General features: G+C 38.8%; 1 protein-coding gene across 2 annotated transcripts in view; it reads left to right on the forward strand.

Annotated features, from left to right (window-relative positions):
- Nucleotides 1-13,958, forward strand: part of usp31 (ubiquitin specific peptidase 31) — a 150,868-nt gene that overhangs the window by 68,264 nt on the left and 68,646 nt on the right. For both annotated transcript variants that reach the window (XM_062533282.1, XM_062533283.1), the window contains exons 5-6: nt 6,657-6,792; nt 10,608-10,755. In XM_062533282.1, the coding sequence (XP_062389266.1) occupies nt 6,657-6,792; nt 10,608-10,755 (284 nt within the window). The remainder of the gene's footprint in view (nt 1-6,656; nt 6,793-10,607; nt 10,756-13,958) is intronic.

Genomic DNA, 13,958 nt, shown 5'->3' on the forward strand with positions numbered 1-13,958 from the left:
TTCAAAATGGCCGCCAATACAATTGATAGCTGATTCAAAAACTACCTATACAACCTCCTAAAAGCTTGACATTTGGTGTATATGTTCATTGGGTGATCCTAAGTCATCCTGGAAGATTTCACCAAAATTCTCAAACAGGAAGTGAGGTTTTTGAAAAAGACTAAAAAATACTGCGCTTCCTGCCACAAAATTGGCGGCTACTTCAAAGACTGCCTAAACAACCTCTAAAAAGCTTGACATTTGGTATACATGGTCATTGGGTGATCCTAAGACATCCCAGAAGGGGTGCCCAAAAATATCTCAAACAGGAAGTGAGATTTTGGAGAAATTCAAAATGGCCGCCAATACAATTGAAAGCTGATTCAAAAACTACCTATACAACCTCCTAAAAGCTTGAAATTTGGTGTATATGTTCATTGGGTGATCCTATGTCATCCTGGAAGATTTCACCAAAATTCTCAAACAGGAAGTGAGGTTTTTGAAAAAAACAAAAAAATACTGCGCTTCCTGCCACAAAATTGGCAGGTAATTCAAAGACTGCCTAAACAACCTCTAAAAAGCTTGAAATTTGGTATACATGTTCCTTGGGTGATCCTAAGACACACCAGAAGGGGTGCCCAAAAATATCTCAAACAGGAAGTGAGATTTGAGGAAATTAAAAATGGCCACCAATACAATTGATGCAGATTCAAAAACTATTGGAAAAGGCTGTACTGCCCGCCACAAAATTGGCAGCTAGTTCAAAGACCATCTAAACAACCCCTAAAAAGCCTGAAAGTTGGTATATGTTCATTGGGTGATCCTAAGACATCCTAGAAGGAGTGTCCAATATGTCTCTAACAGGAAGTGAGTTTTAAAAGAAATTGAAAAAGGCAGTGCTGCTCGCCACAAAATTGTCAGCTATTTCAAAGGCCACCTAATTAACCTGTAATAAACTTGAAATTTGGTGTTCCTTGGGTGATCCTAAAGGCTCTTCTCATTCATTGTTTTATATCATCCCTTCCTTCCTTCCTAGATAAAGAATGATGGGGCAGCAACATTGGGATAGTCTATCTAGTGTTCTTTAGATCGGTGGGAACAAGCCGGAGAACCGAAGAAGGAAGGAAGGATAGATAAAAAGACAAAATAACCCTAAGACATCCTAGAAGGGGTGGCCAAAACTATCTCTAACAGGTAGTGAGTTTTTAAAGAAATTGAAAAAGGTTGCGCTAAGGTCGTGCCCGCCACATAATTGGCAGCTAATTCAAAGACCATCTAAACAACCTCTAAAAAGCTTGAACTTGGGTATGTTCCTTGGGTGATCCTAAGACATCCTAGAAGGAATGCCCCAAATATCTAGGGCTATCTAGGGTAAGAAGAACTGTCTTAAAAGAAAATAAATTATGAAAAGAAATACACTATGGCTACCTATATATCCACTAACTATCTCAAGGATACTGTAAACACAGAGAAGCACCTCAGGCAGATCTCATAAAATCATAAAATGATGCACACATGTGCCCTGTAACTTTGTAAGATTACAGTAGTACATTAGTCATAGCCTACATACTGCATATTTTCATCTATTCACATGCTTCAGCACATTGGCATAATGCTGTGCAAGGCAACCCAGCATCCTGGCATCGGCACTCGGCAGAGAGGCTCAGCTTTGCTGTCACATTAAGAAGTTCTCTACATACTTTCGCTGCCTCTGGTAAAAGTGTCCATAAAGGTGTCCAATAATCATCTAATTTAGTCCATCCATATTTTTCAGGAGAAAGCACTGACTGGATAGCTTGCAGACCTTTGGACCAAATGCTAGCTTGGTACACTGCACTATCTGAATGCTGGATCAGTGCAGCCTGTGTGGTAGGGGTATTTTCCATTGAGAGACATTTTTGAGAAAACAAATCCTTCCTGAGATTCATTGAATTTTTCAAGATTGGTTGTCTTATCGTAAAGAACACAAGTGTACCTCTCCAGCAATGCAAATATGTTTGTTTCCTGGCTAAGTAATTGAAAAAGATTTAATGTCATAGCAGTGAAGGCACCTGTTACTTCTGGAAATTATTTCCATGCAGCCCATGCTGACTTTTTGCCCTAAAGGTTGTATCACAACCTGAAAAAGAGAGAAAACCTGGGAGAGCCGAACTTGCTCTTTTCCTCAAGGTTTTGAAAACACTATTGATGTGTATTTCCTGAAAGTTTTGAACCTATACCAAAAGCAACCTAAGTACTGTACACTAATTGCCAAAAGTATTTGGTCACCTGCCTTGACTCACATATGAATTTCAGTCACATCCCATTCTTAATCCATAGGGTTTAATATGATGTCGGTCCACCCTTTGCAGCTATAACAGCTTCAGGGAAGACTTTCCACAGTGTTTATCGGTTTTGTTTTACCATTCTTTCAGAAGCACATTTGTGAGGTCACACACTGATGTTGGATGAGTAGACTGCCCCTCAGTCCATCTAATTCATCCCAAAGGTGTTCTATTGGGTTGAGGTCAGGACCCTGTGCAGGCCAGTCAAGTTCATCCACACCAATCTCTGTCATCAATGCCTTTATGGACCTTGCTTTGTGCGCTGGTGCACAGGGCTTGGTCCCTTAGTTCAAGTGAAAGGAACTTTGAATGCTTCAGCATTTAACCAAGAGATTTTAGAATGTTTCATGCTCCCACCTTTGTGGGAAGTTTGGGGAAGGCCCCTTTTGGGACAGTACTAACCATCAAAAGTGAGCACTACAGCAGTAAGTGGTCAGTGCACATTAGCAGTGTACTGACGGAAGTAAGTGTAATGAGACACAGCCTTACTCAATGTACACTTTACACACCTTAGTAGCTGGCAACCATTACTGTAGTACAAATCTAAATTTCATAGTTCCTATAACATTATGCCCAAAAGAATACGACAATACCCCCCAGGAAGATCCAAAGGGCACAAATACGCAAAAAAAGACCCCAAGTGATCACAGGGACACAATTAGCCTAGGAATACCTTTGTTTGCCCAGCTTTGACTCAACTCAGCTGGTGGGTCTACATTGGCTAATGCTAACGCTAGCATAACATGAGTTGTGTTCCTATTTAGGGCTAGATCTCTGCTCATGTGGACAATTAAACAATAAGCTGTCTTTTGAAAATGATTAAGTGATTCTTCCAAAAGTTTTTAAGAATATTAATGTTATGCATAAATGAATAATTAACTACTCAGGTGAGGATTCACTGGGGGAGTCATGCCATTCTGACCGTTTAAAGCCTGTTTTTTCCACTTTAAAGTTGTATAATAGACATGTAAGATTGTTTACATGGGTTATCTTGCATATATTATTTGTTAACCATCTCTATATATTAAATGTGAAATGATAAAGTAGCAGCATAAATCAAGATGCCCACACTATGCAATGTTTTATTATCCTAAGGCCGTTTCTGGCAGCCATCTTGGATTTTCCCTTAAAAAATGACCTTAATGAACCAGAAATCTGGGGCACCCCTTCTGATATGATGAGATACATCATAAAGAGTGTCTGTACCAATTTTGGTGCTTCTATCCGACGCGTAACGATTAGGCCCTTTTTTGTTGATAATCCCCCCTACTATTAGTCACCGCGAGATAAGACCTATATTGCACGAAAGAGCAGAACCGGGGCTTTCCAACAAAACTAGACACTTGTCTGTACGATCAAGTATGAAAATAAAATAAAATCATGAAGTTAAATCAAAGTATATCATATTTACAGTCTATATTGCTCTGCGTTCACCTGCGCATCCGGGACTCTCGCTTGAATTACTCACGGCCCCGGCATCGCACAGACATGACACGTATATCAAACGAAAAAGGAGAAGCAGAGCTTTCCATTGATACCAAAGACATCGATCCTTTCGTGTTATGAAAACAGACGAAGTGACAAACAAATAATAATGTCATATAGCTTTGGCTACCATTACTCTCGTTTGATTTCCTCGTGAAACCGCCATCAGAAAGATATGAAATGCATCTCAGATGAAAGAGGAGAGCTAGAGCTATCCACAGACACCAAATACAACCTTCTAGGCCATAAAACAGACGAAGTGACAGCAAAATAATAACTTCATTTAGCTCCACTTACCTTGTGTTTTTGTGTGGCATAATAGATGTTCATAATCCAATGTTCTCATGTGTTTCTCTATGGCAAGTCACGTTCATAATAAGGTTTTGAGATCCTAGCTAACTCCTGTATGGTATCCAATTCAAGACTCATATTGCATCCACATTTGTTTGACAAATAAACACTTTTTGCCTTTACTTTGTTTATTGCAATGCAGTAAAAAAAATATTATAGAGAATCATCATCTGTGCACTTCATGTGTGCTACCACGCAAACAAGTCAGGTCAGATCAGCTAGTGTCACAAATATGGAGTGCAAAAAGTGTCAAAAAGTCATTTATCATCACTAAATAAAAATGGCCATTTATTTCTGGAAGGCACACACCACATATTTCTGTAAATTGCTCAGCCCCAAAGTATACCCCCACCATGGTTTTTATATTGCCATGTTCAGGACAGTCAGGCCTACACAACCATGCAAGTCAGGTCGAGCTGTCAGCTTGCTGTGGTGAGATATACGTCAAAATGTAAGAATTTGTATAGTATGCTTTTTACATTTTTATTATTTAAGGCGAGACACTACAGGTGAATAGGGTAAAATTTTTAACTAGCAGATATCACTATGAAACTTCCCCAGTTGATTACTTACATCAACATAAGAAAAAAATGTATTACAAGTTTTTTGTAACTTAATGTTTAAATATGCAAATTAGGCATTATCTCATTAAATATGCGCTAATTTGCATATATTTTAAAATGCATAATCTGAGTTTTGGATAAAGCCTGGTTCAAAATTGTTTTTTCATTGTGTTAATATATTAGATGGGAGAAAAAATACAGAGGGATTTATGGATATCTACTTCTGTTGTCTTGTAAATCAGCATATAGTGTCAATAGCCTTGAAAAATCGTTTTTTGCCATGTTTTTAAGCATAAAATGTCATATATATCAGGTTAGGAATCATATTTCAATAAACCCCTCTGGAAAAGTCTTGTAAATATAGTTTGGCATAAGACTGGAAAGTTTGGCGCATGTAAGTGCTTCAGAAGTGGAGATTATGTTCTCAGAGTGGGAGAAGAAACTCGTTTTGAGAAAACAGCCTTGAAACACAGCCAATGGGAAACGTTCTAAGCCTAGACTCGCCTTTGAACTTTCGCGATTGGTTGCTAATACAAAGGAAATGTCCATATTTGGATTGCATAGCGTCATTCAGGAGAAAAGGGGCTTTTGAACGGTGTCACACACGATATGATTTGGTTCACGGTCGCGGTAGTACATGAGACTTTAGAATGGGAACTTTTGGTAAAATTAGGAGAAATATATAGGCGCGAGTAGACAAAATGTCATGAAATAAACACCTAAATGTGCAAATCGGACTTTATTGTTGTAGTAGGGTGGTAGAATACATGCTAAGGTAGCAAACTAGCACAAAATATTGAAATTGACCGGAGGTCACAAAAACGATGTTTTCACCTGCCGTGTCTCGCCTTAAAAATCTAAATCAAATCAATGCAATTTTTTATACATGATATTGTGGCAGATCTGGGTAGCCTAGACTGTGCTGAAAAAAACAATATATAGCATGTGTGAATGGCACTTAAAATGACCAGGATAAATGCTTCTAACTAGAGGTAGTGAAAATGCCCTTAAAACAGTCTAGGGCTCATAGGGTTAAAAAACACACTATGAATATATCTGTTGAAGACTTTTGAAGTCTGCATCTTGTTAACATAAGTACTGGTTGCATAAAAGTGAAAAAAGCATTCAGAAATATTTGGCGGTTTCACTACTAATTGGATAAACTTCCAAATAAGTTTGATTTCTTCACAGCCGAGTGATCTTTCAGGTGAATACAGATTAGATGTTTTATGTTCACTTCGGTAGCTTTTAAGACAATAACACTATGATAGTCTCCTCAGGCTTTCTCAGTAAGTAAACAAGACCTATGTGGCCAGTGAAATCGGGTGGGTTCTTACCATTGAAAAGCCAATGACACCTTCAATTGCCCGTGAGCTTAGCATCTGAATGGTGATAAGCGTGTCTGCGTCCACAGAAATGCTGCCTGAATTGCTGAGAATGCTTGGATTTCTTTTTATTTTCTTTACAAATCACCATTAATAATAATAGTAATAACAAGGATTCATGCTTTCTTGTGTTGGGGTCCAACTTATTTTCTGATAATGACCGGACAATACAACATACACATACATACACAACATAACACACCTCTTAATTTTCTTATATCTTCTCATTTACACTTCAGACTTGTTTTAATTGCTAATTAACAGGCCTGTGTAATTATTTCTATTAAACTTATTCTGCAAAGTTGAGCTGGCATTAATTTCATTATTGATTGTTTTATCAGTGCATGACTATGAACTTGAGCTGTTTCGTTAGACTCCAAGGGTCACTCTATTTGAGACCTTTTCCGAATGCCATGCAGAAATGACCATTCTTGGTTGATCAAAGCCTCAAAGCCTCAGCTGATTGTCACGTACACTTATAATGACACACGACTGTAAAATAATGCAGATTCAACTGGATTGTTATTCATGGTTCACTTCTAAACACTAGACATTTTCTGTCTGACCAGGCCCCTCTATGTGACGGTGGTGTACCAGGGAAAGTACTCTCATTGCATGAGAATTGGCGTAGCTGTTCCTCTCCACAGCACCGTCTCCAGACTGAGACAGGCGGTGTCACAAGAGACCAAGATTCCCCAAGACCAGGTATGTGTCAACAGCCAATGGCCGGGTTTCCCAAAATAGTTAAGAAGCTCTTAAGTGCTAAGAACTTCTTAGGAGCGTTGTAAGAATGTTCTAAGAACGCTCCTAAGAAGTTCTTAGGACTTAAGAGCTTCTTAACGATTTTGGGAAACCCGGCCAATAATAGTAAACCCTGACACATGCACATAATACTATGAATGAAATTGCTTATACTCCACTGCTTAATTATTTGGACTCAACAGAAGCAATTTAGAAAGTCACAGAATATTCTCAACAACACACAACACTTTTGTTTTTCACTCCTCACTATTTTTATGAATTGTACTAAAATATGTATCATTTCTTCTATGTACACAAAAGGGTTTCACCTCACCCTTGCTAAGGCACTCTGTTCACCTCATATGCGTGATATTAAATTAGATGCAAACTGCATTTCGTCGTCTTTGTACTTTTACCCTGCACTGACAATAAAGTTGAATCTAATCTAACTAAGAACTATTTTTATATTGTTGCACTGATGTGCCTTGGAGTGGTTACAATTAACACTAGAAGCGCCGCGCCGTTCTGACCCACTTATACCTAGAAGCGCCGCACCCCGGTCATTTGACCGCTTTGACGACCTACTAGAAGCGCCGTGCTGGTGTGAACTACTTAAAGTGCGGCGGGGCGGTCAAAAGACCGCTGAGTCCTTAGACTGGGAGGCTGTTACTTACACAAAATGATCGCTAGATGGCGCTTCGTGCACGAATCAAATTGTTTGGTCATAAATTCAGTTTGCACTAAGCTATGTATCATTCGTGTCAGACCGTGTTGTTGATAGTCTGTGGTTGTTTCATTATGACATACAGCACGTTCGAGTTATCTGTTCATTTATTTGTGTTAATTTGTGTTGTTTGAGGTAAAAACTCTGGAAGAGTTCTTGAACAAACCTTAAAGGGTCACTGCACCCTAAAATAGGTTTTTTGAGCTGTTGATTGATTGAAAATACTCATAAGTGGTGAACTGTACTATTACCAGGGTTAATATTGACAAAAATCGTGTTTCTCGACAAAAGTAACATTTCGTCTGATTTTGTATTGGAGATATTGCTCTCTCGCGCATACTACCGTTTGAAAACATGCCATGGCATGTTGGTCCAAAATACTATTGGAATGCTGACGTTGTCCTGCACTTCTAGTCCGACACTACGTCACCGGGTCGTTACAAATTAGGACTGAAACGCCTCAACACCTGCTGCCCTGATTAGCCTACCTGTGATAAGCCATGTCTGCAGCACTCATTCCCAGATTGACACGAAATCACCATGGTTGATTGGTTGCAACAGTGCTGCACTCTCTCCCAATTTCAGAACGTCTCGCCCATTTTCAAAGCCGTTTTCAGAAATGTGAAGTGGGTGGAGTTATGATGTGAAGTGACTCTTTAAGCAAACTTGACTTTCAACTAAAATGCTCTAAAAGTGAATGGATGGCTAGTTCCAATTCACTCCCCAAATTCACTTCTATTCATTTAATAGGTAGCCTATATGTTTGCGCCGCCCAAAATGATCGGACCTGGGACAAAGAGCCTAACAGTCTGGTTTCAATTACACAGTAGCCAGGATTTCAGGCCGCATTTTACAGGCTACCGTGGCTACTTTCTAAAACAATTTTTATTCATTTAGGGAGAAGCATCTTATAGGGTCTAGCTACATCGGAGGGAGGGAGATAGAGCGCTATGCTGAGCAGAATGATATTCTCCGTTTTGTGAATGTGTATGATATGTTTGCGATGTCTGCTGAAAAAAAGCTATAGGCCTATTGTTTCTACTATTTGAAACCGATCATTCCCCCTCCCCCATACACTCGTCTAGGCTACTTAGGCTACAGACATCACCGCGGCATTGAGGACAATTAACTGCCTCCCCATCCCCACACCTCTCTCTGTCCCCTGCATATCTGTAGGCTGGCTGTTTAGGCAACTCGTGGAAGAATGCGCAATCATGTTTCATCGCATATGCGCGTTTCAGAATGTTGTGTGTGTGAATAGAAAAGAATAGAATAGAATATAGCCTACTTTGATGCCTTGCTCAAAAGAACCTCAGCCATGAGCAGGTCGGGGATCAAACCAGCAACCCTTAGGTTTTGAGGCTTAAGCCCTAACCAGTGAGCTACGGCTCTGCATTACTGATGTGTTAAAATGTGTGTCTCAATTTTGAATCTCGAATTCACATAGAAGTTAGCTTAAATTGTAGAAACAATAGGCCTAAAGCTTTTTTTCAGCAGACATCACAAACATAGCCTACACATTCGCAAAACGGAGAATATTTTTCACTCATAATTTTTAATCAGGCTACTTCTCGCGCCTATGCCTGCTCAGCATAGCTCTCTCTATCTCCCTCCCTCCGAGGTAGCTAGACCCTATAAGATGCTTCTCCCTAAATGAATGAAAATTGTTTTAGAAAGTAGCCACGGTAGCCTGTAAAATGCGGCATGAAATCCTGGCTACTGTGTAATTGAAACCAGACTGTTAGGCTCTTTGCTCCAGGTCCGATCATTTTCGGCGGCACGAACATATACTACCTTAAATGAATAGAAGTGAATTTGGGGAGTGAATTAGAACTAGCCACCCATTCATTTTAGAGCTTAGATTATCTGCCCAAACCCGAACTGCAGGTTACTGCATACAAAATGTAAAAACGAAATATAAAAGATGAAATACTATGTAAAAGTTGAAAGTCAAGTTTGCTTAAGGTTTGTTCAAGAACTCTTCCAGAGTTTTTACCTCAAACAACACAAATCAACACAAATAAATGAACAGATAACTCAAGCGTGCTGTATGTCATAATGAAACAACCACAGACTATCAACAACACGGTCTGACACGAATGACACATGGCTTAGTGCAAACTGAATTTATGACCAAACGATTTGATTCGTGCACGAAGCGCCATCTAGCTATCATTATGTGTAAGTAACAGCCTCCCATTCTAAGGACTAAGTGGTCTTTTGACCGCCTCGCCGTGCTTTAAGTAGTTCACACCAGCACGGCGCTTCTAGTAGGTCGTCAAAGCGGTCAAATGACCGGGGCGCGGCGCTTCTAGGTATAAGTGGGTCAGAACGGCACGGCGTTAAACCTTTGGGTGGCTGTGATATAAATGCTGTAACGAAATTCAAAGTGTAAATATACAGACTTTATGTTGAAAGTGTAGCGACAACCTTTTCTCATAGGAATAAATGGAAAACATAGCCTCCATAACGAGACCTCCCCCATACAGAAACATTTATTAAATTGAAATTTAACAACATTGTTATCTTTGGTAAACTCTTAGGTAGCTGTGATATGATTGAGTGTTTTATGTACCCATTATTGGAAAGTAGTGGTTAACCTGCAACACGCCCTTCAAGGTGCCATTAACCTAGCCAAATTCTAAATGTCAAATTCTTTTTGCTTGCAAATTCTGGGGTATTTGTAAAATGTTTAGGCATTACATTGCTCCAATAGGTTTGTTTCACCTCTTGCATCTACACTCAAAGGTGCAGTAAGTGTTTCTGGTTGTAGAACATGAAATTCAGTAACAAGAATTTGTGTAGAGTTCAACAAGATTTACTGTAAAATGATATCAAATATGTGTTCTATCAATGTCCTGAAACATTTTCTCGCTACACTTCTTACTGCACTTTTAATTGTATCACTAACATCTAAAAGAGAGTTGCACCTTTCACACAGTCCAAAAATGGATTTAACAGAAATTGTAAAAAAGGGAAAAAAATGTAGTGAAGCATTGTCATATTGTCATGGCTGAATTGACACATTGACTATTATTTCTTTGTCTTTGTGCAGTTTGTTTTGACTGAAATGTATTACGATGGTTTCCACCGCTCATTTTGTGATGACGAAGATGATCTTGACATCATTCAAGAAAGTGACTCAGTCTTCGCGTTTGAGACCCCTGAGGCGTTTCGATTAGAAAACATTCGCTCTAAACGAGGTGAACACACTTTTTTTATGCACTCTTCCTTTGTCAATATTTAGAAGTTTTATTTGTATTATTTTATATTTGATAATCACAAAACAGATGCAACAAATACATATGCATCATGATGGGGCCAAGCAGACCAGAGTTGCCATATACAGTGCCTATAGAAAGTCATCATACCCTTTTGAAATAGTTACTTTTTTGTCTTACAGGCTGAAATCAAAACCCAATTTAAAAAAAAAATCTTTTCCAGTTTTATCTACAAATGTAGCAGTACAACATCAAAATAATGAAAAAAGTCAACAGTTCTGAAAATTAATAAAAAAAAATAAAAAATCTATAAACAGAATAAAATAGTTAAATAGAATAACAGGGTTGGAAAAGTCATCATACCCCTGACTTAATACTATGTGGAGCTTCCTTTTGCTTTCATTACAGCCATCAATCTGTTTGGATGTCTCTATGATAGCTTTGCATGCCTAGATTGGGGAATATTTGCCCAATCATCCATGCAGAATTGTTAAACTCAGTCAAATTCTGTAGGGAATGGCGATGGACTGCTCTCTTCAAGTCAATCCACAGATTTTCTATAGGATTTAAGTCAGGGCTCTGACTTTGCCGCTCAAGGATATTCACCATCCTCTCCTTAAGCCACTCCTTTATTCTTTTGGCAGTATGTTTAAGATCATTGTCATGTTGGAAGGCAAATGACCTGCCCATCTTCAGCTGTCTAGCAGAGGGACGCAGGTTTTCCTCAAGAATTTGGCTGTACTTGGCAGCATCTATTCTCCCTTCTATCCTGACCAATTGCCTAGTCCCCACTGAAGAGAAACATCCCCACAACATAATGTTGCCCCCACTATGCTTCACAGTAGGTATGGTGTGTTTTGGCTGTGTTTGGGTGTGTATACTATGTTTGGTTAGCGCCTGGAGCTCAGTCCAAAAAATCCAATCTAGTCTACAAAAAGTTAAATCTTAGTCTCATCTGACCATAAAAGCTTTTTCCACATGGTAGCAGAATATTCCAGATGAGTTTTGCACTGAACTCCAAGCATAAACCAAACACAGTACACCACCCAAAACACACCATACCTACTGTGAAGCATGGTGGGGGCAACATCATATTGTGGGGATGTTTCTCTTCAGCGGGGACAGGGCAACTGGTCAGGATAGAAGGGAAAATGGGTGCTACCAAGTACACCCAAATTCTTGAGGAAAACCTGCATCCCTCTGCTAGACAGCTGAAGATGGGCAGGTCATTTGCCTTCCAACATGACAATGATCTTAAACATACTGCCAAAAGAATAAAGGAGTGGCTTAAGGATAGGATGGTGAATATCCTTGAGTGGCAAAGTCAGAGCCCTGACTTAAATCCTATAGAAAATCTGTGGATTGACTTGAAGAGAGCAGTCCATCGCCATTCCCTACAGAATTTGACTGAATATTAACAATTCTGCACGGAAGATTGGGCAAATATTCCCCAATCTAGGCGTGCAAAGCCATAATAGAGACATATCCAAACAGATTGATGGCTGTAATAAAAGCAAAAGGAAGCTCTACCAAGTATCAAGTCAGGGGTATGATGACTTTTCCAACCCTGTTATTCTAGTTTTTAATTTTCTATTAATTTTCAGAACTGTTGACTTTTTTTCCGTTATTTTGATGTTGTACAGGTAAATTTGTAGATAAAACTGGAAAAGATGTTTTTAAAATGGGTTTTGATTTCAGCCTGTAAGACAAAAAAAGTAACTATTTCAAAAGGGTATGATGACTTTCTATAGGCACTGTAAGCTTTATGTCATATAACTCATGTGTGTCAATAACCCAAGGTTGTGAATATATAGTTATATCTGTATGGTGGTTTTGCTGCTGTTTTCAGTTTGCAGTGAAAAACAAATGCCACCGCTGGGTGAAATGGGAGTTGTTTTCAGAGATATTTTGACTGAATACTTTTTTTATGACATGAGACAAAACAAAATAGTTCTGGAATATGAGACATTGTGAATATCCAGAGCTATCTTCAGTCGAGAACTGTTTTTTCAGATATCCTGAGTAAATGTGCACAAACCACAAGTCACAACAATCTGTGGCCTTTGTCACAAACTCATTCAATTGAAAAGAAAATAAAGTTTCAGAGGGTGCTGTGATGGTCAGTCGATCTAGCTTTGAGAATGGAGACTTCACATGGAGTGTGTGGTGAGTATTAATAGAGATTTAAATTACATTTAAAATGATATGCATAGTTCATGAATTGTTTGCTGTAAGCCAACTTTCATTAAATTCTTTAAAGCTAACTGGCAGCATATGATGATAGCAGTCTTTAATATTTTGGTGATTTATTGTGATGTATCTCACAATGAAAACAATGAGGAAAAATCCAACCTTGAAGGGAAACAAATTTATTCTGAGAAAAGGGAAAATCTCATGAAGAAACATATGTTTTAACAAAAACACAATTATTGGTGCTATTGATATGCAACTTTTTCAAAGTTAATCAGAGAATCTGTGAACCTTCAGAAGTAGTTAGAGGCCAAATCCCCTCATTATTTTTTTTACATCGGAAAGACAAGAGAATACACTAAATTTAGTTTAATCATTCAATTGAGTCAGGAAATGGCTATACAACTAGGTACTTTACTGAAAATGCCTATATGTACAGTTCAATTAATAATAGAAAGGTTCTAATCAACTGAAAATGTGACAAACATGCTTGTACAAAGACCCAAGGTATCTTGCCCCCACGCAAAATATGAAGGATGGTAAGAGAGGCAATCCATAAGAATCACTGTTGGAGAGTAACCTGAGCATTTTCAAGGGAAATCTGTCAGTCTCTGCCAATACACTAAATGTTCACTGCACTGCATTGTTCTTTTTTGCACTACCACCATTGCACACACTCTACAAAGGTCTGGTATGCACTGACCACGAGAAGGTTCTATGGTAATCACTTCACATGCTCTTTAAATTTTTACATTTCTGTGAGTGATTTTTATGTGTGTGATAAGTGTGTGTTTGTTGTGTTATGGTTGTATAAGCTACTAAAATGTTTGATCGATCTATCTATCTATCTAAGTGGGCCATTATGGTATCATTCATTGGGTATATGGGCCCTTCTCATTCGTCTTTTTATCTATCCTCCCTTCCTTCCTCGGTCCTCGTTCCCACTGATCTAGATAGAGAATGATGGGGCGGCAACAATGGGATAGTCTATCTAA

Source organism: Sardina pilchardus, chromosome 3 (genome assembly GCF_963854185.1).
Source record: "Sardina pilchardus chromosome 3, fSarPil1.1, whole genome shotgun sequence".
NCBI lineage: Eukaryota > Metazoa > Chordata > Actinopteri > Clupeiformes > Clupeidae > Sardina > Sardina pilchardus.